The sequence below is a fragment of the Linderina pennispora genome (genome assembly GCF_002104995.1).
Source record: "Linderina pennispora strain ATCC 12442 chromosome Unknown DL89scaffold_17, whole genome shotgun sequence".
In the NCBI taxonomy this organism is placed as follows: domain Eukaryota; kingdom Fungi; phylum Kickxellomycota; class Kickxellomycetes; order Kickxellales; family Kickxellaceae; genus Linderina; species Linderina pennispora.
The window spans coordinates 250102-276002 of record NW_024468265.1 but is presented as its reverse complement, the minus strand read 5'-3'; the positions used below and the strand labels follow the sequence as shown (position 1 = coordinate 276002).

The 25901-nt window shown below is 53.2% G+C and overlaps 12 protein-coding genes across 12 annotated transcripts; 4 read left to right on the top strand and 8 right to left on the bottom strand.

Annotated features, from left to right (window-relative positions):
• Nucleotides 1-4267: 4267 nt before the first annotated feature.
• On the bottom strand, nt 4268-5747 carry DL89DRAFT_73659 (aldo/keto reductase). Its single transcript, XM_040892028.1, has one exon. The coding sequence runs from the start codon at nt 5318-5320 to the stop codon at nt 4364-4366; it is 957 nt and encodes a 318-aa protein (XP_040740252.1). The 5' UTR covers nt 5321-5747; the 3' UTR covers nt 4268-4363.
• Nucleotide 5748: 1 nt separating this feature from the next.
• Nucleotides 5749-6419, bottom strand: DL89DRAFT_73672 (uncharacterized protein). The gene has a single exon (XM_040892029.1). The coding sequence runs from the start codon at nt 6303-6305 to the stop codon at nt 5910-5912; it is 396 nt and encodes a 131-aa protein (XP_040740251.1). The 5' UTR covers nt 6306-6419; the 3' UTR covers nt 5749-5909.
• Nucleotides 6420-6461: 42 nt separating this feature from the next.
• On the bottom strand, nt 6462-6848 carry DL89DRAFT_260514 (Aldo/keto reductase; the record flags this gene model as incomplete). Its single annotated transcript, XM_040885794.1, has 1 exon — nt 6462-6848. The coding sequence occupies one exon, from the start codon at nt 6846-6848 to the stop codon at nt 6462-6464; it is 387 nt and encodes a 128-aa protein (XP_040740250.1).
• Nucleotides 6849-7098: 250 nt separating this feature from the next.
• Nucleotides 7099-7910, bottom strand: DL89DRAFT_270396 (uncharacterized protein). The gene has a single exon (XM_040888687.1). The coding sequence runs from the start codon at nt 7795-7797 to the stop codon at nt 7141-7143; it is 657 nt and encodes a 218-aa protein (XP_040740249.1). The 5' UTR covers nt 7798-7910; the 3' UTR covers nt 7099-7140.
• Nucleotides 7911-8347: 437 nt separating this feature from the next.
• Nucleotides 8348-9559, bottom strand: DL89DRAFT_270395 (uncharacterized protein). Its single transcript, XM_040888686.1, has 2 exons — nt 8920-9559; nt 8348-8855 (listed from the first exon to the last, which is right to left on the bottom strand). Exons 1-2 carry the CDS (start codon nt 9469-9471, stop codon nt 8451-8453), a joined length of 957 nt encoding a protein of 318 aa, XP_040740248.1. The 5' UTR covers nt 9472-9559; the 3' UTR covers nt 8348-8450.
• A 2366-nt stretch (nt 9560-11925) lies between these two features.
• DL89DRAFT_325239 (MFS general substrate transporter) lies at nt 11926-13359 on the top strand (the record flags this gene model as incomplete). Its single annotated transcript, XM_040891510.1, has 3 exons — nt 11926-12081; nt 12111-12827; nt 12865-13359. The coding sequence occupies 3 exons, from the start codon at nt 11926-11928 to the stop codon at nt 13357-13359; spliced, it is 1368 nt and encodes a 455-aa protein (XP_040740247.1).
• Nucleotides 13360-13541: 182 nt separating this feature from the next.
• On the top strand, nt 13542-15113 carry DL89DRAFT_270394 (MFS general substrate transporter). The gene is made up of 2 exons (XM_040888685.1): nt 13542-14664; nt 14697-15113. Exons 1-2 carry the CDS (start codon nt 13597-13599, stop codon nt 15081-15083), a joined length of 1455 nt encoding a protein of 484 aa, XP_040740246.1. The 5' UTR covers nt 13542-13596; the 3' UTR covers nt 15084-15113.
• On the bottom strand, nt 15064-15799 carry DL89DRAFT_270393 (uncharacterized protein). Its single transcript, XM_040888684.1, has one exon. The coding sequence runs from the start codon at nt 15775-15777 to the stop codon at nt 15106-15108; it is 672 nt and encodes a 223-aa protein (XP_040740245.1). The 5' UTR covers nt 15778-15799; the 3' UTR covers nt 15064-15105.
• Nucleotides 15800-15922: 123 nt separating this feature from the next.
• DL89DRAFT_270392 (flavo protein) lies at nt 15923-16690 on the top strand. The gene has a single exon (XM_040888683.1). It carries the CDS (start codon nt 16016-16018, stop codon nt 16604-16606), a length of 591 nt encoding a protein of 196 aa, XP_040740244.1. The 5' UTR covers nt 15923-16015; the 3' UTR covers nt 16607-16690.
• Nucleotides 16625-19564, bottom strand: DL89DRAFT_295708 (MFS general substrate transporter; the record flags this gene model as incomplete). The annotated part of the gene is made up of 3 exons (XM_040890674.1): nt 16625-17913; nt 17966-18162; nt 19422-19564. The coding sequence occupies 3 exons, from the start codon at nt 19562-19564 to the stop codon at nt 16625-16627; spliced, it is 1629 nt and encodes a 542-aa protein (XP_040740243.1).
• A 246-nt stretch (nt 19565-19810) lies between these two features.
• Nucleotides 19811-23898, top strand: DL89DRAFT_270391 (uncharacterized protein; the record flags this gene model as incomplete). The annotated part of the gene is made up of 11 exons (XM_040888682.1): nt 19811-20416; nt 20458-20531; nt 20593-20767; nt 20873-20899; nt 20928-22898; nt 22920-22997; nt 23019-23423; nt 23451-23591; nt 23613-23671; nt 23702-23810; nt 23875-23898. The coding sequence occupies exons 1-11, from the start codon at nt 20261-20263 to the stop codon at nt 23896-23898; spliced, it is 3219 nt and encodes a 1072-aa protein (XP_040740242.1). The 5' UTR covers nt 19811-20260.
• Nucleotides 23899-25046: 1148 nt separating this feature from the next.
• On the bottom strand, nt 25047-25798 carry DL89DRAFT_295706 (uncharacterized protein; the record flags this gene model as incomplete). The annotated part of the gene is made up of 3 exons (XM_040890673.1): nt 25047-25364; nt 25458-25651; nt 25735-25798. 3 exons carry the CDS (start codon nt 25796-25798, stop codon nt 25047-25049), a joined length of 576 nt encoding a protein of 191 aa, XP_040740241.1.
• Between the last annotated feature and the right edge of the window lie 103 nt (nt 25799-25901).

Sequence of the window (25901 nt, the reverse complement as noted above, 5' to 3'; positions counted from 1 at the left end):
GCGTAATATTCATTTGAGAAATTCGGTAGGCAAAACAAGAGAAATGATGCTGTTCAGTTTTGCTGTATTGCGTATGCATAGCATTAAGAACTTTTTATTAAAAATGATCTGGCTTGCATGGTTCTTGGGGCCCTTAGCACTGATACAGACTCTTGAATCAGTCTATACAGACTGGGTCCATTGTGGCCCAAATACTACTGCTTATGCATGTTCATAAGACAAATTAATTTATAAAATAAATCCACAAATATTGCATGACTACTAGAAGAGCTATATGGCCTTATTCAATAGGTGCTCATAAATAAATATCCTAAGAGTGTTGCGCAGCTGGTGATGACCAACATGATGATGCCATGGAAGTTATCAGGCCGACCGACAATGAGGGCAGCTCTTGCGCTGAACCAATGGAGATATCTAGTGGAGACCTGTTACCACTACAATACCAACTTGTCACCCTGGTTTCACCGATGAGGTCAGATGCCACACAAGATCAAAAGGAGTTTACAGAGCAAGTCACCCAAACTCATATTGAAGCTTAAGAGTTTTATTTTTTAACCAATTAAATCATTTCTAGCAGACAGTCAGGCATTTTTTGGAGTATAATATCTTATATAAAGGTAAAGACATTATTATGCCTATGAAGTTATCTCTGAAATCAGCACTTATTGTCTAGTACTACTTACCATATAAAATATCATCATATGTTATAATGCTAGAACTTTATTAAAATTAATTTAAGCTCTAGTATTTCAATATATATAAGTAAGATTAAAGTTATAAATTGATATCTAGTATCTAATATGAGGCAATTTGTAGCCAATTGTACATACTATATGGTTATATTAGTCATTGTTGATTACTCTATGCCTTTAAGGGCTAGTCTTGTTCAGTGGCCATTGCAACATGCATAGCTCTAGAGGCTATGTAACAGTACTCTTGCACCATATGCCACTGCTGCAGAAATTTATTGTGCATCAGCTAGCAGTATTTGACGATTCAGCGGCTGTATAAAGCAAAGATATCACGTGGATCTGCATTTGGAGCTAATCCCGATTATGGTGATATGATTTACTAGCTGCGGTTGTATGCAGTGGGCCACCATTGTTTTGTGTAGACAAACAATGTTTACTTCGCAGTGCCCTTTCTTATTCAATCTTCCCTTTTATTCACGTTCGACCTTTACACTTTTTCTTACACATTCTATTCTACAAAAATGGGCTCAGTCGCCGGCAATGTTTGGGAGCTCAGTATTCGCGAGCTAATCAGTAAGCGCATTGTTACGTTCCGGCATCTACGCAATTCAATGGCTCTACCGCTGGAAATTGACCTAGGCAGGCGATACTGTTAACGACGCACAGGAAGTTCCTTCAGGCAGCACGCTGACAGCGCGTGCCAATGCCAATAAAGCGTCAAGGCGGCGGGCATACTTCAACACGCTACTGTTTGACCCTGACGACATGCGCGGTATGTTCAACAGCATCAGACTGCGCAAACGGACACGGGCATACTTTATGCTTGGCGCCAGCCTGGGACCCATCCTGGCCATTTCCAATCCGTCAGACTACATCAAAGCGCTGGGCATTCTCATTAACGAATACGACGCGTACATGTCCGAAACTGTCAGCAAAAGCAAAAAGAGGACGTTCTTCAGAAAGTCGCGCAATTCGGACGAGCATGCATCGGCATTGCAGGCCAGCTATGAGGCTGGCAATTTCTCATACCTTGATACACATCAGCCGGTAAGTGTACGCAGTACCTCAACACGGTCTTTCAATATTCGAAAACATTTCAGAATCACTCAAGCTTTCTCTATATACTGGTTTGCGCTGTAGCCATTCGACCTGGACTTTTTGCAGGTGTTTGACACGTTCTGTCAGATCACAGTTATCATGTACACAAAGCTGGCCGACTCACTAATGGCCATCACCATCACCCAGCAAGCCTTCGACAACATTGCCAAGATTGACAGCCGCTTCAAAAAGATGATTTCCGTTGTCACAAAGGAGCTGGACGAGCTAGTCAAGAACTCGATAACGCAAGAACTGCGGACTATTGACCCACTCGACATGGCATCTCCTGACAACGAAATCAACACTGACTGGGAGACAAACAGCATGTTCAAGTAAGTCAGTGTCCCCTAATCGTTTTATGTCGTTTTATGTCGTTTCTATATTTTATGTTGCTGAATTAATATCACCCACCAGACTTTCGTTGCTCGCAATGCAAGCCTTTGCAATTGTAACTGTGGTGTGTTTCGGACTGCAAGAAATTATTTATATACAAAAGTATCGACGAGTATAAAGGAAGGTTGAATGAGGGTAGTTTTTAGGGGGTTGCTGTAGTAGCGATCATGAACTGGCAGAGTGCAGACCATTAGCCTCTGTAGACTCCAAAGTAATCCCAGCCGCGCTTTGACAGGGCTGAAGTGTCCAAAGCACCCGCCCACTCAGAATGGGAGGGATTCCCTAGTTTGCTTGTGCTTGCATTGGCATTGGACGGAACGGGGGCAGCGCTTACAACGACCAGCTGAAGCGCCATGAGCACGAGAAGCGATGTAAGAGGATGGTTCATCTTGAGTTACGGTGAGGTGTAGTCGTCAGTGTGACCAATGCTGGGGCCTGAGGAAGAGTTTAATCGTTAGAAAAGGTGGAAGATACAGGATCCAAATTAGTAGAACTGGTAAGGAATTGGAAAGAAGATAGTTGTGATATGTGCTTGTGGTTGAGAGCAGACGCAGCGAGGCAGTGCCTGGGTTTATATACACGACTCTTGCCAGTTGCCACATTTGTGAATATTGCACACTACGCAATTTTCCGCCTCTCCCTTCTGCAAAGACTGCATGCAAGTCGGCAATGCGACCTGGAATCGAAAGATACAGCATGTTCTTCGTTTGTAACGTATGTGTTTTTCCGACGATTTAACTCAGAGCCGATTTGCCAGTCAAGAACAAAGCTGGCTTCGTTGTGTAAACCACAGCGGCACAGATCCAAGAATAGCAGGGTATGCTGGTCTAGATGGGCAGAAACTATGCCGGCTGCACGTACTCGGCATAGGGCATCATAGCTTTTAGTATATGGAAGAAGCTCCCAAGCTAGCACATCATTGTTGAAGATGGCGATGTGCCAGCAGTGGCTGCGACTGCAACTTTTGTTGATCTCCGCGCATGCATAAATATGCGTTGCCAGCACCTGTTCCAGATTTGCTTTCTACGTGGTCTGATTGCGGTTAAACATGAATTGCGAGTCATGTACAATTCAATGAATGGATCTTTCCAACTTGAAGCAACCAGCTACGGAGTATTTTCCCCATGCAAATCCCAGCGTCCATTCTAACAGGCCGGTTCGCTTTTTCAAGCGTTGAGCACACCTGGCTCTACAAATCGTTACATTGTCTTAGTTTTGTTTCCATATCTGAGTACATGATGCAGACCCATCCGAGTATCCGAGCGTGCGCATCATTGGCACTCATTGGAAGGATGCTTGTAGTTGAGATGACAATCATTCAAAAATATTGATTTGATTATTTGAAACACGGCTCTCCTGCTATAGACAACTAACGGGCCAGTGCTTGGTTTACATGCATTACCACAAGGCAAAAGCACTTACTGCTCCGTGTGGAAGTGTATGCCGAATGCGAACCAAGCTTTTTTTTATACCACACCTGGACTCGAGAGATGCATACACACTGCTGTTCATTTCTGGCAGATACTCCTGCTACTACGTGGAGCAGCATGTATTTTTTGGGAATAAATTTATGCAGCTCTCTCGTTTCTCCAGATCTGCCTGTTACATCACCTACAGCCAATGGCGCACGTCTTGTGCTCACTGCTAACACGGAGCAGGCTGCTGGTCCTGGTCTACTAAATATCCTGGCAGTCTGTGCAGCGCCGAACATGGTGTGGAGGGATCATGGTTCGCAGCCAGTCTTTCTACAAAGATGCACATGCCAATCACACAGGGCATTCATTCAGGAATAGCATGCAGCATGTGTGAATATAAGGTTGTTGGAATTGTGTGAACCTGATCAGACCTACACAGCCCACCGATATGTCTACCCGAGACGATCTGCGTTCTGCCCGCGCCGCATGGGTACAGTTTCTTCGACATGTTGTTGTCAATGCACACTACACACCGTCCAGTGCAACCGTTGTTTCAACTATGATCACCTCCATGACTATTCCTAATGATGCAATCACTTTTGCATATGCAGCCATCTTCTGCTGGGCATATCCTTAGGTCGCCTTTCCAACACCACCACGTGTGTAGTATTCTATTAGCATATCCAGTGTTGCCGTAATGAATCAACCATGCCAGTCACTACCGATAAGTTATAGTTTATGTGCAGAGATATAGTTTTATTCTATTCATGCGTCAACAAGCTTCATTTGTACTTCGTCGTATCTCTCCCCCTTGACGTTGGCCTTGTCAACCAGCTCACGGATCTCTTCAATTTCCTCCTCGGTAAGCTTGATTTGGGCAGCAGCGACATTCTCCTCAAGGTATTTGACGCGCTTGGTTCCAGGAATCACAATGAGGTTGTCCACTTGAGCCAGGAGCCATGCAAGTGCAAGCTGTCCTGGCTTGACACCCTTTTTTGCCGCGATGCGCTCGAAGCCCTCGACAAGCTTGATGTTGTGGGCAAAGTTCTCGGGCTGGAACCGCGGGTTGGTGCGGCGCCAGTCGCGCTCAGGAAGGTCTTCGAACTTGCGAATTTGTCCGGTCAAGAAGCCACGGCCCAGAGGCGAATACGCTACAAGAGTCACGCCAAGCTCACGGCACGCATCCAGCAGACCGTTTGTTTCAATGTCGATAGTCCACGGGCTGTACTCCATCTGCACAGCAGCAATTGGGTGGACTTTGTAGGCGCGACGCAGAGTGTCGGCACTGCACTCGGACAGTCCGAGGTAGCGCACTTTGCCCTCCTTGACCAGCTCTGCCATCGCAGCCACTGTTTTTTCAATAGGTGTATTTGGGTCGACGCGGTGCTGGTAGTAGAGGTCGATTCTGTCTACACCGAGGCGCTCAAGGCTGCCTTCAACGGAGGCACGCACATACTCAGGGTCTCCGCGAATTCCTGTGATTAACGAAGCAAAGTTGCCCTTGAATCCGGGCTCAGGCATACGGTATGCATTGCCAAACTTGGTGCAGATAAAGATCCCGTTGCGGTTCCTTTTCAGTTCTTCGGACAAAAAGCGCTCGCTGCTGCCGAAACCATATAAATCGGCAGTGTCCCAAAAGGTCGACCCAAGCTCAATGGTGCGCTTCAGGGTGCGAAGCGCTTCGTCATTGTCAACTGGACCGTACACAGGGGTTACAGTCATTGCTCCGTAGCCGATCCTAGGCACACGGATCTTGTCGCCAGGGAACACCAAATTCGATGGTGGGAACGATAGACATGGTCGAGGTAGGTTGCTTGGGCACTGGTTGAGGGGATTGGGTCCGTTAATACTGCAGCGATCTAGGGCATCCTGACGATTTCTGAGGGGATTTTATACCAAGGCGGATTTCTTGGCAACGCATAGCCGTAGCTTGCGTCACCACTGCGGTATGTAAACCAGTTTTAACCAGTATTACTAGCCTGCTTAGCTTTTTGCGGCAGCTACTGAATTAGTCAGCGGACTCCTGTGGAAAAGGCGACACCAGAGCAGGTATCGATTTCGGTGGAGTATCGGAGAATCGTCGGAATAGGCTCAAAAAGCACATCCTATCACCGTCAGCATTTAAGGGTGTGCTGCGGTCACAGTATCTTCCGACTGCCATTGTGTAGCACTGGTGAGTTCTGCCGCTTGAAGCGAACAGCTCTTGGTTCCACCATGAGCAGTGTGAGACACTTGCAACAACTGTTCTTCTAGCAAGGTACCGCTCAATATACATTTTTTGAAGACTAACGTGACGAGACGCTTGATGAATTTACAGCCCGACCCTGCTCATAAATTCAGCCGGGTACCGTTGCCCCTGGATGCCTGCCCTGTTCAACAGGTTGCGGGTTTGCTTATTCTCTTCGCCAGCGATATGCACCTGAAGAGCAGCAAAGTTTTCGTCAAATCTGGCGTCACGCCGGGTACCTGGGATCAGAGCCATGTTCTTCTCTTGGACCAACAGCCAGGCAAGTGTAGGCTGGCCAAGCGTGCAGCCCTTTTGCCTGGCCATGCGGCCAAAAGCGTCAACTAGCTGGATGTTGTGGGCAAAGTTCTTGGGTGTCCAACGCGGACGTCCTCTGCGGAAGTCGTTTGCAGGGATATCCTCGATGCCGCGTCCCCAGCGGAGAGAATGCAACCACAGTGACACAAAGTTCATGGCACGCATCTAGCATGCCATTGGACTCAATATCGATAGTCTACGGGCTGTACTCTATCTGCACAGCAGCAATTGGGTGGACTTTGTAGGCGCGACGCAGAGTGTCGGCACTGCACTCGGACAGTCCGAGGTAGCGCACTTTGCCCTCCTTGACCAGCTCTGCCATCACAGCCACTGTTTTTTTTCAATAGGTGTATTTGGGTCGACGCGGTGCTGGTAGTAGAGGCCGATTCTGTCTACACCGAGGCGCTTAAGGCTGCCCTCGATGGAGGTACGCACATACTCAAGGCCACCACGGATGCCTGTGATCTGAGAGCTGAATGATACGTCTGCGCCCAGTTCTGGTACTGTGAACTCGTGGCCAAAACCATAGAGATCGGTGGTGTCCCACAGGGTGCAGCCTGCCTTGTGTGCATGGCCGAGCAGTTGGAGTGATTCGGCATCAACTACTGATCCATAGGTGCCGCTCAGTGGCATGCATTCCAAACCAATGCGTGGAGTCTTGATATGATCACCAGGAACACCGGTTTCGACTGTTGGAATTGCTGCCATTTTTTTTCAGTGAGGTTGGATGAGAGCCAAAGCCGAGGATGGAGGTCCCGTCGACCTTGACTGTTGGCCAGAACGGGTTTTTATAGAATAGTACGACGGGAGTAAGGGCGCGAATGCCATGCAGACCAAATAAATGTGGCTGCTGCTGCGATCAACAGTACACGCTGGCTTGCAATGCCGCTCCATGGACTTTGGTACCAGCAGCCGCATTTTCGTCCAATGTGGCGTGGGCCGTGCAACATGGGAGTGTTATTATATTTTAAGATGGGTTCTGGGAGATGCTGTGGTGGGCTTAGGCTTGGTTCTGGACAATTCCTGCATTCTGAACCTGGTTATGGCTGGAGCCCGGGGCAACAGTGAAGCCGACAGGCAAGGCAACAGGGACATCGACGGGGAATCCGGCCGGCAGGTACTGCCCAGGGAAGTACCCCAAGTCAAACGGATCCACAAAGTCCGGCGAAGCAAAGATGGCACTGCGCCTGACGGGTGCACGCTCCACGATACCGCGCTTAGCAAGTGCACGGTCCACGATACTGCGCTTAGCAAGTGCACGCTCCACAACAGAACGCTTGGCAAGGAAGTCACTGATGAATGGCAGGATACCAAAGTCGTCGCCAACCTGGTTCCCAAATCCGTCAACTGTCGTCCCGGTGTTGCCCGAGGTGGTAGTCGTCGACGGGTTGACAACGATATTGCCCTTGTTCACGCTGTTCGAGTTTACCTTGGTAACAGAGGTGCCAAAGTTTCCAGCCGAGGTGCTGCCAGCATCGGAGCTATTGTCGATGATGGAGTCCTCGACCTGAGTGCCCTCGTTTATGTTGGGCGAGCTGATGGCATTTGCACCAGTGTCGATAGCATCTCCCTGTGCCGAACCGACCTGCTGGCGCCTGTGGACAGGAGACGCAATGGCAAGTGCGGTGAGGATAGGAGCGAGAATGAAGGTGCGCATGGCCGACTCTGTGATTGGAAAGGAGGTTAGGGGCTACGGGGAAGTTAAGGCGGGGGCAGTGCTAAGTGCGGGACAAAAACTGGTCTACAAGGTTGACTTGATGCTACTTGGTGGAGCGTGTGTTGGCAGGGTAGCTTTATACCATTTGTCTTCCTAGCTGCTGTCAAGTTTCCTTTGCCTCTGGCGTTAGCCATTGGAGAATTTTGTAAACATCGCAAACAAAAAACAATCTGAATACACCGACGAACAATGGTGATTATATTGTCGTTCACATATAGCATGTCATGACGCTGGGTGGCGTCCATATGACTGCGCCCCCATGCTCTAGGGTGCTGGCAGTGGACAAGATATCATAGATCGCATTCATCGAAGGCAGTACTCTGGTCCGTGGTGGCGCATAGAAGAGCTCTCAGATGACAATCAGGGCTGTTGCCTGTTTTATTGTAGGCAGCAGTCGATGCAACACCGCCACATTAGTTGAAGCCACGCCATATATGCTTTCAGACTGACTATTAGCTGCTACTTTCATTCGCAATATACCCATGTTCATAACGAATAAAAGGGGCGAAAATTGTAATCACTATATTCCCGATATAGCACAGGCAAGAAGAGATCCATGAGCCTGTTGATCAGGGCTGTAACATCGAATTGGTTTAGTACGCGTGGTACTCAGGCTTAGGAGCAGGAGCAGGAGCGACCGGCGCATGATACTCAGGCTTAGGAGCGGGAGCGGGCGCAACCGGTGCATGATACTCGGGCTTGGGAGCAGGAACAGGAACAGGAACAGGAGCGTGATACTCAGGCTTGGGGACAGGAGCAGGAGCAGGAGCAGGAGCGTGATACTCAGGCTTGGGAGCAGGAACAGGAACAGGAACAGGAGCATGATACTCGGGCTTGGGAGCAGGAACAGGAACAGGAGCAGGAGCATGATACTCAGGCTTGGGAGCAGGAACAGGAACAGGAACAGGAGCGTGATACTCGGGTTTGGGGGCAGGAGCAGGAGCGTGATACTCAGGCTTAGGAGCGGGAGCAGGGGCAACCGGTACATGATACTCGGGCTTGGGGGCTGGAACAGGAGCAGGAGCATGATATTCGGGTTTGGGGGGCAGGGGCAGGGGCAACAGGAGGGGCTACATAATGAACCGGAACTACTGGTACCACTGGAATCTGGACCACAGGAACAACCGGGTGCGCAGCGTAAGACGCAGGGGCAACATGGGGAGGAGGAGGTGGGCTGCCCACGAAATGGCCTGGTGCCTTGTACTCTCCAGCAGGGGCTGCAGCTGCATGGTAGGCTCCGTCACGTCTGAAGAACGGGGAGGCAATTCCAGCAAACTGGTTTTGCACAGCACCGAGGGCATTGCCGTTGCCATTGGCAGTCCATCCACTGTTGCCAGCAACAGAGTTAGAGCTCGGGTTGTTAGCGATGTTGTGCTCGTTGACTGAGTTGGAGTTTATGTCGCTGAAATGCGAGTTGGCGATGTTGCTGAATGTCGAGCCACTTCCAGAGCCGCCTGAGGTGAAAAACGAGCCATCTGCTTGCCAGCCATTGTTGATGTTGGTCGAGTCGATCGCATTCGGGCCAGCGACGACCGAGGCATCACTGGCGAAGCCAACCTGCTGGGCTGTTGCAAGAGTAATCAAGGCAAGGATGGTGGTGGTATAAACGTGCATCGTGATAGGGTGGTAGCGGGGTAGGTGTTGGAAATGTGCTTGCGGTTCTGTGTGAAGGTGATGTGTGAGTCGAGGAGGTCGCTGATGCAGAGGTAGTTATATAGACCGTTGGACCAGTGTGCGCAAGAGGAGATGCAAATTGGAAGCTGCGATCCTTTCATTGGTGTGCAGAATGAACGGTGTGCTCGTCGGCTTGTGTTCTTCGACACCAGATAGTAGCCGTTTCATTGTCAGCTAACGGCCATTTTTGCTGCGCAGGCATTGCATGGCAGCCGAACCATCCAGCACTCTACTAGATTCCAGATAATGGTCCAGCAGTCCCTCTTTCGTCTACAGTGCGAAACGAAACACCAGCACGAATAGAGATGGCTCCCTCCCCCGAATTCAGACAAGAAACCAGAAAACGCTAGCAGGGATTCTAATAGTATGTTCAGTAGGCCAAGAGCCACATTGCTGCTATACTGCTTGGCATAGTGCTGGAGGCAACAATGCCCCATTCATCTTCATGGTTCGAAAGTAAAAAGAATTCATTGTTGGAAACAGTCATGAAATGCCGGTTGTTACTTGGACCGCGCTACACCCAGCATAGGCAGCAAGTTGCCAATGAATGGCAGGTTCTTGAGCAGGCGATCAAGGTAGCCGAAGAGAGTTTCTCCAGGCCCGGGTAGCGGAATAACAGATCCATCGCTGGCAGGTGGAGCCGGAGCCGGAGCTTGAGGTCTTGCCTGAGCCGAAGCTGGAGCTGGGGCTGGAGCCGGGGGGTGCGGTGCACCGGGATTCGGGTGAGGAGCGCCACCACCTATCTTTGGGCATGCCCGGCATGCCAGCTATCGGACCAGGTGCCTGTGCAACTGGTGCTGAAAGCACGGAGAAAGCAAAGGATTAAAATGAGGGCCAGCAGGCAGCTGTAAAACTTCATGATTGCGGAGTGGATGTTCGTGATCGTGCGTGTGGCGTTAAAGCTGTTGAGAGTGATGTGGATGCTAGTGAGCCTGCTGCTGGCAAAGGAGGGTTAAAGCCGTTATATAATCGTAAATACTAAGCAAAGGAGAAAGGGTAGCAAAGAGTGGAAAATAGCAAAGGGTGAGCTTGTTTGACAGACTCCACAGCAGTTACATGGGCGATATGTGCATCCAACAACGAATGTCGAATCCGGGCCATGGCCATTATGTGGGCAGTCCATTTCGTCACAAGCCCCTGCGAACAAGCGCGTGGTCTTCAGATACCCGATGCCTCGCACAATGCATATGCTGCGCCACAATGGACTGCCGCTTGTAGCCAAAGACCGCTTGTCAGCTAGCGCAGCTTGTTTCGGTGCTAGCCACAGCAACTAACGGTCCAGCGGTCCAGCCAGCAGTCCCATCGGACTGCTCGCTGGAGAGAAAACTACATCTTGCTGAACCTAGGATATTGGCTGAAATCAAATCACGCCTTAGAGCGCACTAGCTGCGGATAATTTCCTGTCAATCTACACGCCGCGGATATGTGCAGCACTAGCCCAGAGATAAGAAACGGGTTGCCAAAAAGAATTTCTCTGAACAAAAGTCACTAGGCAGAAAATCTGGCACCGTGCCACGGGAAGCAGCCCAAATTCCCCCATTGGCCCTGAGACGCGCTTTGGCCTGATCGAGCGCAAATTAGCATTGCCCTCCAGCCCAAGGCGCAGAGGCGAATGCGGATCAATGGCAGTCCCAAAGGAATTCCTAAGTCGGCAGCTGGGGGTTCCTGCTATCCAGGCGTAGCAAGGGCCAGTGCTGCTCTGAGTGTGCACAGAAAAGAAACTGCCGATTGCGTGCAGTTCTGTTGAGCCATGTCTGCAAAGTTCGTACAAGCTAATTGCCAGCCGGCTGCTCAGCAGCTGGAATGCAGAGGGCTGTGCGGCGGGTGCGATAAACCGCTTTATCTTTGCTCGCAGAACAGCCACGTATCCACCTGGCTTACCGCGGGAACGGATATTATCTCTGGAGACAAGTCAGCACCTAATGCAGCATGGGCAAGCGTTGATCGCACCCACAGCATATGCTTTTCGGGGCAGTCTTTCTCGGATGCAATCGATATGCATGTCGACAGGATGTGTTCCAGTAGAGAGCTGCAATGCAGCGTGTCGGGCAGTCGTCCCCCGACAGAGAAGGAGGTGGGAGGGTGGTTGGGCAGGAGACAACAGCAGGCGTCGATCGCGTGGTTATTTCCCCCCCACAGCTATTCAGCCGTTGTTTTCTTCGAAAACTCGTTGAGTGGAATTTTTTTCTTCAACATCTGTGCGCACACAGGTGTGACAAGCACCCGCTCTCACCCATTCTCCTGAGACGTAATGGGGGAGGGCTGGTGTATAAAAGCGGGTGGCAGCGCTCTGTCTCCCCCAGCTTTTATACACCACACCTCTAGACTTTTGTCACTTTCCCACCCCTCCCATTCAGGTCTTATCTCGTAGCTATTGCTTGTCGAGGCGTAATAATGAGTGGCAAGACCGATAACACAGAGTCGCGGTACAATGACTTTTCCACAGACGAGGAGCAGCAGCTGACACGCTCGTACCTGCGCAAGATTGACTTGCGGTTCCTCCCCATCTGCTGCGCAGTCTACTGCACAGCCATCTGGGACAGAAACAACGTAGGTAACGCGAAGGCTAGCAAACATAGGAGGCAATCATTGGGCTTCACGGTGGACAGTTCAACTGGATCGTCTCGGCGTTCTTCTTCACATACATCTTCTGCGAGATTCCGTCCAACATCATGCTGAAGCGGGTCGGCGCCAAGATCTGGCTGCCGTTCATTGCCATTGCGTGGTCGGTGCTGTGTGCGTGCATGGCTGCAGGCAAGAGCTATGCCTCGTTGATTGTGATCCGCATCCTGATGGGTATCTTCGAGGCAGGACTCGTGCCGGGCTTCATCTTCTTCACGTCGTTCTGGTACACAAGGCGGCAGCTGGGCCCGCGCATCTCGCTGTTCTTCTCGGCGGGTACGTTCGCCGGCATCTGGACGGGCCCGCTGGCCGCCGCCCTGCAAAAAATTGACACTGGCCTGCACGGGTACCAGTATATTTTCATCATCGAGGCTGTAATCACAGTTGGCTTGGCGGTGATCATGTATTTTTTGCTGCAAAACTACCCCGAGAGCGCAACATTCCTGAGCGAGGACGAGCGGTCGGTGGCAATGGAGAAGCTGGACAAGGAGAGGGCGCTGGCGGGCAAGGCCAAGTACAACTCGCGCCAGGTGCTGCGCGCGCTGGCCGACCCGACTGTCTGGGGCTACGGCGTTATCTTTTGGGCGGCTGCGACCGGTGGTGCGACCCAGGCGATCTTTGGCCCGACCCTTGATCAGGGCCATGGGATACACGGCGACCCGCGCCCAGGTGCTGTCGTCGATTCCCAGCGCGTGCGGATTTGTGAGCCAGATCATCTCGATGTTCCTGCCGCGGCTCTACCCGCGGCTCAGCGTGTGGATGATGATCTACAGTGGCATGGCGTGTGTGTTCTATGCGATCATTGCCTCGGTGTCGGGCATCCACATACGCTTCGCCTTCCTGTGTCTGGCCAACTTTGCGCTGTCGCCGACCATGCCCATTGTGTCGCTGTGGATGCAGCACAATGTGCTAGGCGTCACCAAGAAGGGCGTGGCCTCGGCCATGACAGTCATGATGGGCGGCATTGCCGGGCTTATTGGCTCGCACATCTACCGCAACCAGGATGCCCCGCAGTACCGGTTCGGCCACCTGTTTGTGTGCGTGTGCAATGCCCTTGTGTTCGCCATCTCGCTTGCTCTCCACGTTTACTTCCGGCTCGAGAACCGCCGCCGCGACCGCATGCCTGAGGTTGATCTGTCGCAGTACTCTGCGGAGGAGCTCGAGGACATGTGCGACAACCGCCCCGACCACCGCTACTCTTACTAGATAGTCTATAATACCTTTTCCAGCTCAGCTAATATCAATCTAATTCGCATGGCGCTTTTGCAAGTCTCGTTTGCATATCCCTTTTTGCAGGCTAATCCGCCTCCGTATAACCAGCGTAGCACGGGCTTTCTCCAAAAGGCGCGTGAGTCGATCGCCCAAATGACCAACAGACCTCTCTTCCGCACCCACATTGCATTTTTATTTCTTTTTACTACTGTAGCTGCCGAGATCGATCCCATGGGTGCTATCTGTCTCAAAGACGACGAAAAGCGGCATGCCGAGTCGCACGACACAGCGTATGATGGCAATGCCCGTGAGCATATCTCGGGAGAGCTGATTCTTTCGGCTGCAGAGCAGGAATCGCGGCGCCGGTACCTGCGCAAAGTGGATACCCGCCTGATGCCGCTGGCCTTCCTAATGTACTTTCTGTGTGTCCTGGACAGAAACGGGATCGGAAATGCCAAGGTCGCCGGCCTGGACACAGCAGTGGGATTGCATGGCAGTCAGTTCAACTGGGTATCGTCGGTGTTCTTCATCACCTACATTATCTTTGAGATCCCAGCCAACATCCTGCTGAAGCGGTTTTCGGGCAAGGTCTTCATTCCGATTATCGTGGGCTGCTGGTCAGCGATTCTCTTATGCATGGTTGCTGCCCGCTCGTATGCGTCGCTCATTGCGCTGCGCCTTTTGATGGGCGTTGCTGAAGCCGGTTTTGTGCCGGGATTTATCTACTACTCGACTTTTTGGTACACGCGCAAGGAGCAGGCACCGCGTCTAGCCATCTTTTATTCGGCCGGCATGTTCTCGGGTATTGTCGCCGGTCCCATCGCCTCAGGGCTCAGCAGCATCCGCGGCTCACTCGATAGCTACCAGTACATCTTCCTGGTCGAAGGCTGCGTGTCTGTCTGTGTTGCCGTGCTGGCATACCTAGTGATGCCCGACTATCCTGAGACAGCAAAGTTCTTGACCCTGGACGAGCGCAACGTGGCAATGCGGCAGCTGGGCCATGAGCGCGCGCTGGCATCAAAGACCAAAATTTCGCCAGTGCAGATTGTCACAGCGCTGGTTGACTGGAAGCTGTGGATGTATGCGCTGATGTTCTGGGCATGCACAACCGGCGGTGCCTCACAGGCGATCTTTGGCCCAACTCTGATCAAGGCCATGGGCTATACTGCCACCAAGGCGCAGATGATGTCGGCAATTCCCAGCGCCTGTGGCTTTGTTGGCCAGCTGCTGTCGTCGGTGCTGACAATCCACTACCGGCATATCAGCGTTCTGATCAGCATAGCCGCTGCCATCTCATGTGTCTCCTACGCAATCATTGCGTCGCAGGATAGGCGTACCATCTGCGCTTCGCCTTTCTGTGCCTTGCCCAGTTTGGATTGGCGCCAATTCTGCCCTGGTCGACACTGTGGATGACCAGCAATACACTGGGAATCACAAAGCGCGGTGCTGGCTCTGCTCTGACGGTGATGCTAGGCGGAATCGCTGGAATCGTGTCGTCGCAAATCTACCGCGAAAAGGATGCACCGTACTACCGGTTCGGCCATTGGTTCAACTGTGCATGCGAAGGGCTGATTGTCGTGTGGGCGGTCGGTCTTAGCATGTATTTCTGGTCCGAGAACCGTCGGCGGGAGCAAGCAAATGTCGACATTTCCAAACTGAGCGACAGCGAGATCGACGACTTGTGCGATAACCACCCGAACCACAGATACGTTTATTAGTGCCTTTATTCAATAGAATCTGCTAGTCTGCGTCTGCAAAGCGGTCTGCACCATGGTTGTTTTGGTTGTCAGGGACAGCAACCAAGGACTCGAGTCGGTCCAGGGTTTTTCTGCCCTCGGGCGTCAGCTGGTCTAGCTGGTCCTCCGAGGTAATGAAGCTGGAAGGGTCAAAGCTGCCGATCTCCTGAACGGCGCCTTGCATACCATCCGCATCCTCATCGTTGTCATTGGAATCGATATGCGGGAGCGTGTCCTCGTCGTCGCTCTCCTCCATGTCGGGGTCGGGATTCAGCGCAGCACACTCTGACATGACCCGAAACATTGTGTCAACATCGTCAGCACTGGATGGGAAAAACCGCACCTCGCTAAACTCTTCCCCATCCTCCTCGTCATCGCTGTCCTCATTCTCTGAGCGTGTGTTTGGAAATGCGCAGTCCAGCTGACAGTACAGGCTGCTGCCTGTAGACTGCTCTTCTGAGCGTGAAATGGCGTGGATGACAATGCTTTGGTAATCGATCGAGAACCCAAAGCTCTCAGCAGCCGAAAAGTACATGAGCGCATGCTCAGTTATGTACAGCGTGCCAGTGGTGTCGGTATGTACAGCCAGTGGTGGGTCAAAGACGCATTTTGTGGAGTCAACTGTATGCCTAATGGCCGCTGTGTCCGGCTGCTGCGAGAATATATTAATAGTCATGGGCAATGAAAGGCGAGTCTGGGTTGCCAGCACTTTTTTTTTCGCATTCAATTCTTTGACCAATCGAGGGATCTCACGGGGTTTATGGTGTCCACACCGATTTCAGCAAGTTCAAACTGCATTACTAATAGGACTTGCTGTGTTCCTCTCCTTTTCCTGAAACCCACATCCTCTTGTAATAAGCTCTTTTTGCAAGCACCTTCTAGACACACCTATTTTTGCTACTATTTTGCACACAATGCCGGATTTGACAACAAAGCGGGTGCTCATTGGCGCAACAGGCAGCGTGGCCAGCATCAAGGTGCCACAGCTAGCCAAGGAGCTGCAGAAACAGGGGCTGCTGGCGAACCTGAACATCGAGGTTTCTATCGCTGCATCCAACTCTGCCCTGCACTTTTTCCGCAAGGAGCAGCTTCTGGGCGACAACATCACGCTGTACACCGACAAGGACGAATGGACGAACTGGAAGAAGATCGGCGACTCTGTTCTGCACATCGAACTGCGCAAGTGGGCCGATATCTGCGTGCTAGCGCCGCTGGACGCCAACACTATGGCCAAGGTGGCGAATGGCTTCTGCGATAACTTGCTGACATGCGTGCTGAGGGCGTGGGACATGGAGAAGCCCCGGATTGTGTGCCCGGCGATGAATCCGATGATGTGGGAGCACCCGATCACCGAAGTGCAGCTGGATGTGCTGAAGAAGCTCGGGTTCCAAGTTGTAGACCCAATCAGCAAGAAGCTTGCATGCGGGGACATCGGCATGGGTGCAATGGCTGAGCCCGAGACCATCGCCAAGGCCACAGTCCAGCAGCTGCTAGCGACGCTCTAGAGCTATAGACTTTTATTCCTACTTTCTTTTCCAAACCGCCTGTATCCGCGGTAGGCACAATACAATGCCAAAGAAAAACACCCCTGCGTACGCGTACTGGATCGTGGCCATGAATGCTGGGATGAAGCAGGAGCGGTCGCACTGCATCAGATCCGGCGATGCGTCTGGGCCCAGGCGCTTGACAATCTCGGCGTAGCCTTGATCCCAGCTGGCGCCGAATATCAGATTGCAGATATGCCCGCCAATGGCGGGTCCGAGCGTGATGAAGCCCCAGCAGATGCCAAAGTTCTCGGCGCCCCATGTCTCGCTGGTGATCGTCGGTGCCAGCGTGAATATTGACCCCATCGAAATGCCGGTGACTACGGCCAGCGAATACAGATCATCGAGCTTGGCGACGCGCATGGCGATGGACTGCGCGTAGATCTGTAGCAGACCACCCAGAATCAGGAGCCCGGCGCGTGGCAAACGCAGGCGCGTGCGCCAGATATCCGACAAGTACCCGATAGCTAGGCGCGATGAGAATGAAAAGAACGACTGCGTGGCGACGATGTTGTCCTTGAACTGGCCGATCTGCTCCGGTGTCAGCGTTGTGTTTATTGACAACGCACGGACCATTGAGCCGCAGTTGTTGACGAATGCCATGCCTGGTCCTGAGAAGCAGATCATGCCCAGCAGCAATGCCCACGCCAGAGGATCCCTGCTGAACCGGCGGAAGATTGGGTCGTCGCCTTGCAAGGATGGCGCCAATGCCGGCGCCGGCTGAGTTTCACCAGTGGGCCGCTTCTCTGCTGCGTCGTCGTCAGCCAATGCTGCTTTGTTGCTGGCAAGTCCCTGCTCGTTGCCTGTCGTCATTGCCCGGCGCCTCCGCGACTCGACCATCTCAATCGCCTCCGACTGTGCCCTTTCGCGGTTTGCCCTGTTCACTGATGCAGCACGCCTGCGCACAGCCATAGCGGGGTCCTCTTTGACAACAACAAAGTGTGCAGCTGCGATATGAGCAATCAACGACACTATAGCCATAAACGTCAAGTACCGCGATGGCGTCAGGTCCGACTCGAACCACCTTGCCTTCAACGACGAGAACACAAACGTCGACAGTCCGTATAGCGAAATCGGAATCCCGAGCGCAATCCCTGAAATCCTAGAGTGTTTAAAATTCCGCGCTGTCGTGGCCATCGACGACATGTACGCAGCCTTGGAGCCCACGCCCACCAGCGCAAACAGCAGCGACATGGACGCCACATAGTGATGGGTGCGTTGGAATGGCGTATCAAAGTTTGAGAATGCATAGCCAAGCCCAAAGTAGCCTAGGAACATCAGCACACCGGCAGTCTGGATCACTCGATGCGGGCCCGATACGCGACGAGAGGTAGCCAAACAGCGGGGCGCTCATGTAGTGTGCATAGTCGCCGAGTGAGGCAACCAGGTTTGTCTCGTACTGTGTAAACCCGAGAATCTCGCCAAACGACGACCCGTATGTGGCAAACAGCGATGTGGTGCCGCCGCAGAGCATCGACAGGCACGTCGCCAGGTACGACAAGGGTGTTGGTGAACCGCTCGCGGCTAGTCTGCAGCCCCCGGCTTTGGCAAACTCATTATCTGTCTATGCTGAAAGGATAATAATACAGGAAGAAAGTCTATATGTGAATTGAATTCAGGCATAGATGAGTTGAAGGAGAGGCGTGTGTATGGTCCGGCTGGTGTTTGTCCTATTTCCGGGTTGTTGTGGCCAGTGGCCACAACAGTCCAGGGCACACTGCTTGGTGACACTAAATATGATCCAGTAAACCGTTGAGCAATTTAGCCGAGATGATCTGCCCAAATCAATGGAAATCAGGCGGCTGGACTGCCCAATGGCAGGGGGGACACATGAAACACGGGATCGGCAGCGGTGCGTTTGTGTCAACAATTTTTAGGAGCAGCGCCAGGGGGCACATAGGCAGACAGCGGCCAATCTGGCGAGGGACGGTCCCAATGTCGAACCCGCTCTGGCCTGCTTGGCGAGCACGGCGGCTGCTGGCAATTGGCTGCCCGCTGCATTTCAGACGCCGGGGGGATAGTTTGTGTTTTCTGACAGATCCAGCGGTTGGCAGCGTGCTGCGAGCGATGCGTGCCAGCCAGGGGGAGGGGACTGACAGGGCAGCATGAAACACACCTTCATCTTCAATCTCTTTTGGAAACCGGTTTTCTGCTGCCCCCTGATGACTTCATTGGGCATCTGCCGTAGCGTCAAGGAGGCGAGGGGTAGGTGCACCGTCTGGGTGATGAAACCCAGCATCATGGCAGAGGCGATGGAAGGTGTCCACTGCCCTTGGATTCAGGCACCGTTTGGAACATGGCAAGTAAGGGGCAATTAGTCCTTGTTCCCTGCCTCATTGCCGATGCAGCGGGAAGCAGGTATCCACAGCGGATGTCAGAGCAAGCAGACCCCCTCGGATGACATGTATAACTGCCGTGCGAAAAGTGCAACGGCCAAATATATTTAAAGACTTCATTCGAGCAACGCCTTCCCGCCCTCTCCCTCTCCCTCCCGCTCCGCTTTGAATGTCGAGTCAAAACTGCTTTCCCCTATTCCTTACGCCTGTAAATCGGCAAATAGGGTATATTTCTACATATACGCGCCTATTTTTATTACATTGATGTGCATATGCTGGTACCCCCAATTGCCCAGCAGCCTCGCGCTCCCAGCAGAGTCAGCCTTGAACATATTTCTGTAGGTAACGCCCCCAGCCTACTCCGCAGCAGCTGTCACCTGCAAGCACAGCTGGGCGCCGATTGTTCCCCACAGCTCCGAGGTACGTGACCCACACCACACATCTCGGCCATCCCAGAGCTGCCATATGTCAGATTGCTCGCCGTCGGTCGTGATCCAGGCTGCTGCAGGATGACGCCGAGGACAGGCGCTGTGGGGAGACGGGTCAGCGATGTGCCTAGCAACGTCACTGGTCTTGCCAGCATGATGGGGACCGAAAGGAGGCAAAATATCGCGAAAGAGAATTAAAAATTGCCGATCGGCAAACCCACTGGACAAAGACACAACTAGTGGAGATCGACGCTTCCATTTGTGTGAAGACTGATGCTTGTGCCCTTTGGCTCCTGGTCATTTGCCGTGTGGTGGGGGGTTTGTCTCGTTTTCTTGTTGGACGCGTACGGGGCAAGGGGGTAGCCAGCCTGGAACGGCGGGCCATTTGCTGCTGCTCCAGTGTCAGCTACAATTGCAGTCCCCAACATATCCCGGCCTATTTGGCTGGGCAGAGTTGAAACAAATTTTGGCCGCCCCCTGAGATGATTTCTGGCCCCTCTTGGAGGCATGGGCTCGCTTGGCCTGCCTCTCACGCTGGCAGCATCTTGCAGTGCGCTTTGTAGCGTGCCGACAACGCCCCTCCTCTCGGAGACATATAAATCGGCCGCCGCCTACCCAGCCATCAATCACCCCTCCCATCCGTGAAGCGGTGCTATTCTTTGTAATTTTCCCCCATCTCTTTCATTTGCGCAAGACTCGCCGGAAGGAAGGCTACATACCCCTGCTTGCTCGCTCATCTACGCCTCTGCGTATTTTTTGGCGCTTTACATACCATCGCGTTGCGGAGTAGCTGCTTTATAAAGCAGGCATTCCCATCTCAGCATCCCTTATTCTATTTGCAAGATCGATAAATGGCCAACAAGAACACCACCGACGGCGCTCCTGCCGGTCTGCCCCGCACGATCACCTTCTCTGCCGATGACGCCGGCGCTGGAAACCAGCGCACGACGCAGACGCACTACCCCCTGCGCCCAACGACCAGCCGCCAGAGCAAGACGAATGTGATTGTCGAGTCTGAGAAGGAAAAGGAGGCGGCTGAGGCATCCAGTCGGACAGGAGGCCAAGGACCAAGAATGTCGACATCACCGAGCACATGCTGTCGCTGCAGCAGGTGTGTGAAAAGTACAGCGTGCAGGTGAACGACGTGAAGCCCACCGACTCTGACGGCCTGGGCTCCTCGCAGGCCAGCCGATCTGCTAGCCAAGAACGGACCCAACACGCTGACACCTCCCAAGAAGAAGTCGAGCTTCCAAAAGTTCCTGCACTGCCTCATGTCGCTGTTCAACCTGATGCTGATTGCTGCCGGTATCCTCGAGTACATCCTGCTCGGCATTGATTTTGAGGCAAACAAGGTTAATGTAAGTGCAGAGCTGACAATATGCTATGGAGTAATTTGTGGGCAGCAACGAGCCCTATCACATGCTGCTAACCAGCCTACCATTTCCACCATTTCCACCATTTAGATCTACATGGGTGCCATTCTGATTGCCGTCGCTTTCCTCAACGCCCTGGTTCGAGTGGTACCAGCAGCGCAAGAGTGAGAACACGCTGGCGGCGCTTCTGCAGATGATCCCAGCCAAGACGCATGTGATCCGCGACCGCAAGCTGGACTCGATCCCGGCAGTCAACCTGGTGGTTGGCGACGTCGTTTACCTGCGCATGGGCGACAAGATCCCTGCCGACTGCTATGTGTTTTCAGGCAGCGATCTCAAGGTCGACAACTCGTCGCTGACCGGCGAGTCTGATCCGCAGGAGCGTGGTGCCGGCAACAAGAACAACAGCCCCTTCGAGGCCACCAACATTGTGTTCAACGGCACGCTGGCTGTCTCTGGTGAAGCCTACGCGATCGTCATCCGCACCGGTGACAGCACTGTGCTTGGCCAGATCGCTGGCATGACAGCGGGCGAGGAGAAGATGGATAGCCCGCTGAACAACGAGATTGCAAGGTTTGTGCGCACCATTGCATCGTTTGCCATTATCACGGCGGCTGTCTTCTTCATCATCGGCATGGTCATCAACAAGGACTTCCCATTCGCCATCAACTTCGCCATCGGTACCTTTGTCGCCTGGGTGCCCGAGGGTCTGCCCGCCACTGTTACTATGCTGCTGACCATCGCTGCCAAGCGCATGGCCTCGCAGAACGTGCTGGTCAAGGACCTGCAGGCCGTCGAGACGCTCGGCGCCATTACTCTTCTAGCAACCGACAAGACCGGTACTCTGACGCGCAACCAGATGACAGTGACCAACATCTGGACCAACGGCAAGATGTTCTCTGCCACGCGCGGCCACCACGACGTCGGAGAGCAGATCACAGACACCAATACTGCCGGGATCAAGGAGGTCCTGTACACGTCGTCGCTGTGCCGCAGCGTCAAGTTTGACCGCACCGACGTGCCGATGGAGAAGCGCCAGCTTCTAGGCGACGCTACCGAGTCTGGCCTTGTTCGCTTTGCTGGCGCCAAGCTGGGCCAGGAGTTCGACGAGCTGCTGCCGCAGCACCCAAAGGTGTTTGAGATCCCGTTCAACTCGGCCAACAAGTGGATGCTTTCGGTGCACAAGCTGGCACACGCCAACGGAGCGCTGACCCTGCTGATCAAGGGAGCGCCTGAGCGCATCCTGCGCCTGTGCTCGACCATCCTGTACGACGGCCAGACAATCGAGCTGACTGATGAGCACCGCGGCATGTACAACGAGACGTATGAGTACATGGCCTCGCAGGGCCACCGCGTCTTGGCGTTTGCGCAGCTGCAGCTCGATGGCTCCCAGTTCCCCGAGACGTACCAGTTCGACAAGAAGGCAGAGAACTACCCGACTGCCGGCTACACCTTTGTTGGTCTGACCTCGCTTGAGGATCCGCCCAAGCACGGCGTGCGCGAGGCCATTGGCCGGTGTCGCTCTGCAGGCATCCAGGTCATGATGGTCACTGGCGACCACCCGCTCACTGCCGAAGCCATTGGCCGCAAAATCAACCTGGTTCTGGGCGAGACGCGCGAGGGTGTTGCCAGGCGCACTGGCCGGCCTGTCGAAGAGGTTGAGGACGACGAGTATGACGCAGTTGTGATCCACGGTGAGAGCATTACCTCCATGACTGACGAGGACTGGGACGCTATTTTCCGCAAGCCCGAGGTTATCTTTGCGCGCACGTCGCCCAAGAACAAGCTGGAGATCGTCACCCGTGCCCAGTCTCTAGGCCACATCTGTGGTGTCACCGGCGACGGTGTCAACGACTCGCCAGCGCTGAAGAAGGCCAACCTCGGCATTGCCATGAACGAATCGGGCTCAGATGTGTCCAAGGAGGCTGCGTCGATGATCCTGCTGGATGACAACTTTGCGTCCATTGTCAAGGGTATCGAGGAGGGCCGCCTGATCTTTGCCAACCTGAAAAAGTCGATTCGCTACACTCTTACGCACTCGACCCCTGAAATCATCCCGCAGATTCTGTACATCCTCGTGCCGCTGCCAGCAATCCTGACGTCAATTATGATCCTGGTCATTGACCTTGGCTTTGAGATCTGCGCTGCCCTATCCTATGCCTGGGAGCCTGCCGAGTCGCGCAACGGCCTGATGCTGCTGCCGCCCCGCAAGCCCGTCACCATGCGCTCGATCCAGCAGCTGCGTGCCCGCAAGGCCCGCCAGCCAGCCGCCCAGATCGACCCTGCCACTGGTGAGCCCATCAAGCCGACCCGGCTCCAGAAACTTGGCCAGTCCGCCAAGAAGCCGTTCACCAAGATGTTCTGGAAGAACATGTTTGAGAAGGAGGAGGGCGAGATTCTTGTTGACGGCGACCTTCTCTCCTGGGCGTACCTCGAGGCTGGTATGATCTCGGCCATCTCGCTCATCATCACCTTCTTCGTCATCCTGAACAAGCACGGCATCTCGCCGCGCCAGGCTCGCATCATGGCGAAGGACCAAGACAACACGTGGTTCGAGAAGGACTCGAAGGTCTATGTGTACAACGGCCGCGAGTTCACTGGCCACAACCAGTTCTATGCACTCAACGAGGCCCGCACCGGCGTCCTGTTCTCGATCTACATCCTGCAGGTGTTCAACCTGTTCATCTGTAAGGCCCGGCTTCGCATGCCCTTTGGCAAGTTCATGTTCCGCAACAAGCGCACCTTCTACGGCTTTGGCGCTGGACTCGTGCTGCTGTGCTTTGTCACTTACGTGCCGCCCCTCAACACCGTGTTCAACACTAGCTACAAGTCTATCCCGCTCTACTGGCTCATCGCACTCGGCTTTGGTTTTGTCCTGCTTGCCTACGCGTCGGGTCGCATTCTCTACTTCCGCAAGAGCCGCCCCATCAAGTGGAATCCCCGAGATCGAGGGCCTGCACATGCATCCGAACTATCTGGAGCACGCGCCACACAACGCGCTCTGTCGATCTCTCTGCTTAATAGCCGCGTTTATATATATATATTTACTTTTTAATCATTTGCTTTCATTGCCCTATATATAAGACTTATAGTCCAAGTGTCCGACCGTCCGCTAGGGCGTTTTCGACTGAGGGGACCCATACTCTTTTGAGCCTCACAGCGAGCATGCGTGGCTCGCTTCTGTAAACTCTTAACAGCATTCTTTTACGGCTGGATGGATTCAGACCCTGAAGGTGACGAATATTTCTTCAAAGCACTCGAAAAATCGAACCCAGGAACCTGTAATTATACTAAAGTACCATTCCTCTCAGTTCCCATTTTGCAGATGCAGTAATGTAATAAACAAATCCACTCAGTTCCCTGCATCTTTGGCACTCAAACTTGGAACCATTGGCTTGCTGGCCAACGACATATCTCACATATAAAAGCGATCCTTCTTGTGACATCCACTTTTTCTACCATCTCACCCGTTTCCACACATTCCGCTATTTAATCTTCGTAGCTGCCAGCCATGGCATGCCTCGGTGCGGGGCTCGACCCGGTGATGCAAATCAGCAACCACTCGATGGATACGTCTGACTACACAAGAATCGCCTGGTCTGGGCAGTGGGATCAGCTCCTGCTTTTGCTCTGCAACCGTCTGCGATAAACGTCGCTATGCCATACCTACAGGCTGGCTGCATCGGGCTCTCTTTGTGGGCACATACCTCCTGCTGTGCCTAGACAGGCAAGGACTCTTGCAAGGTTTTCACTACTGACCCTGCCCCTGATGACTCTGCTGCCACCCAGACTGCAAACAAGCAAGCAAGCAAGCAAGCAAGCCAAAGCAGCAGCATTCCTGTACTGATCTAACCCCTAGAACAAGCCCCTTAAAAGTAAACTCTTTTATCTAACTTTCTAGACAGCTGCTATCGGCCTTAGGCCGTGAAGCCCCGTGGCAGACTCCCTTGGCACATTATCCGACTGCCTAAACCATCTGGCTAGCCGGGCTTGCATCGCGAGCGCCATAAGCCTAGTAAAATCTTATATGAAGGTAAAGATAGTGCTGGTAGTCCCTAGATGGTCCGAGGTGTAACCTGGTACAGACCGCGAACCGAGTTCATACAGTACACAGGCCAGCCATTCTACAAGCGAAAAGTAAGATTAGGCTTGTCAGTATAGGTTTGTGTGGAAGGAGCTAGGCCCGGTTGCGAATGTGCACTTTACCTTGACTGCCTGTTTGAACTGCTCGACCGTGACTTGGCCCTCCACAATATCGCCACTCTCAGATGAACTGCGACCGTGCAGTCCCAGCCAGCAGACCAGCATCAACACACGGTGTGACCAGCCTGAGCTCACCGTTTACCGGCACACCAACCGCAACATTGGCAATGTTGCCCTCGGTGACTAGGCCGTCTTGGTTGAACAGCAGCACCTGGGTGCCGGCCGGATACGACTTGGGAATTCGGTCTTGAGCACGCTCGTAGATCTGGCGATGCGTGGTCTTGCACTTCACAAACACAGAGTCTGTATCCAGAGTAGGCTCAGAGTCGAGAACAAGCACCGGCGGTGTCTGAGCACTGTCTGGCTGCTGGGGCTCGGACTGTGGCCTGCACCTTGCAGCGAGCCAGTGTGATCCAGCAGCATCCGTATCTAATGCAGAGGGAGCTTCCAAGAATTAGCAGTGGTGCTTGACCTCAGGCGTAAAGCAGGTTGCTGTACATACACGATACCGCTCGTCGTCACCGGCGGCCATTACCGCTGTGGCTGCTTGCACAACCGCATCGGCTGTGACCTGCTCTGTAGGGAAGCACTCTGCCGGGTAATGCAGACGCAGGAGATCGGCCGAGCGCTTCAGCCGCGCAACGTGCTTGTCCAAGAGCCAGAACCCTAATGAGAATGAAGCAGTAGTAGTGGCAGCTGCTGGGCAGGCGTCCTTTGTGCGGAGGGACAAGCTGGAACCTGTCTCGTACCTTTCTCGCGCGTGTACAGCGTGGTTTCGAGAATCCTGAACGAGTCCACTGGCGGCAGCTGCATTGGAGATAAAAGGGCGTCTTTTGTAAGGCAAGGTGGTTTGTTGACTCTGGGCAAGAAAGTGGGTGGGGAACTATGAATCCTCAGAGGGCGAGGTTTGGCCAGC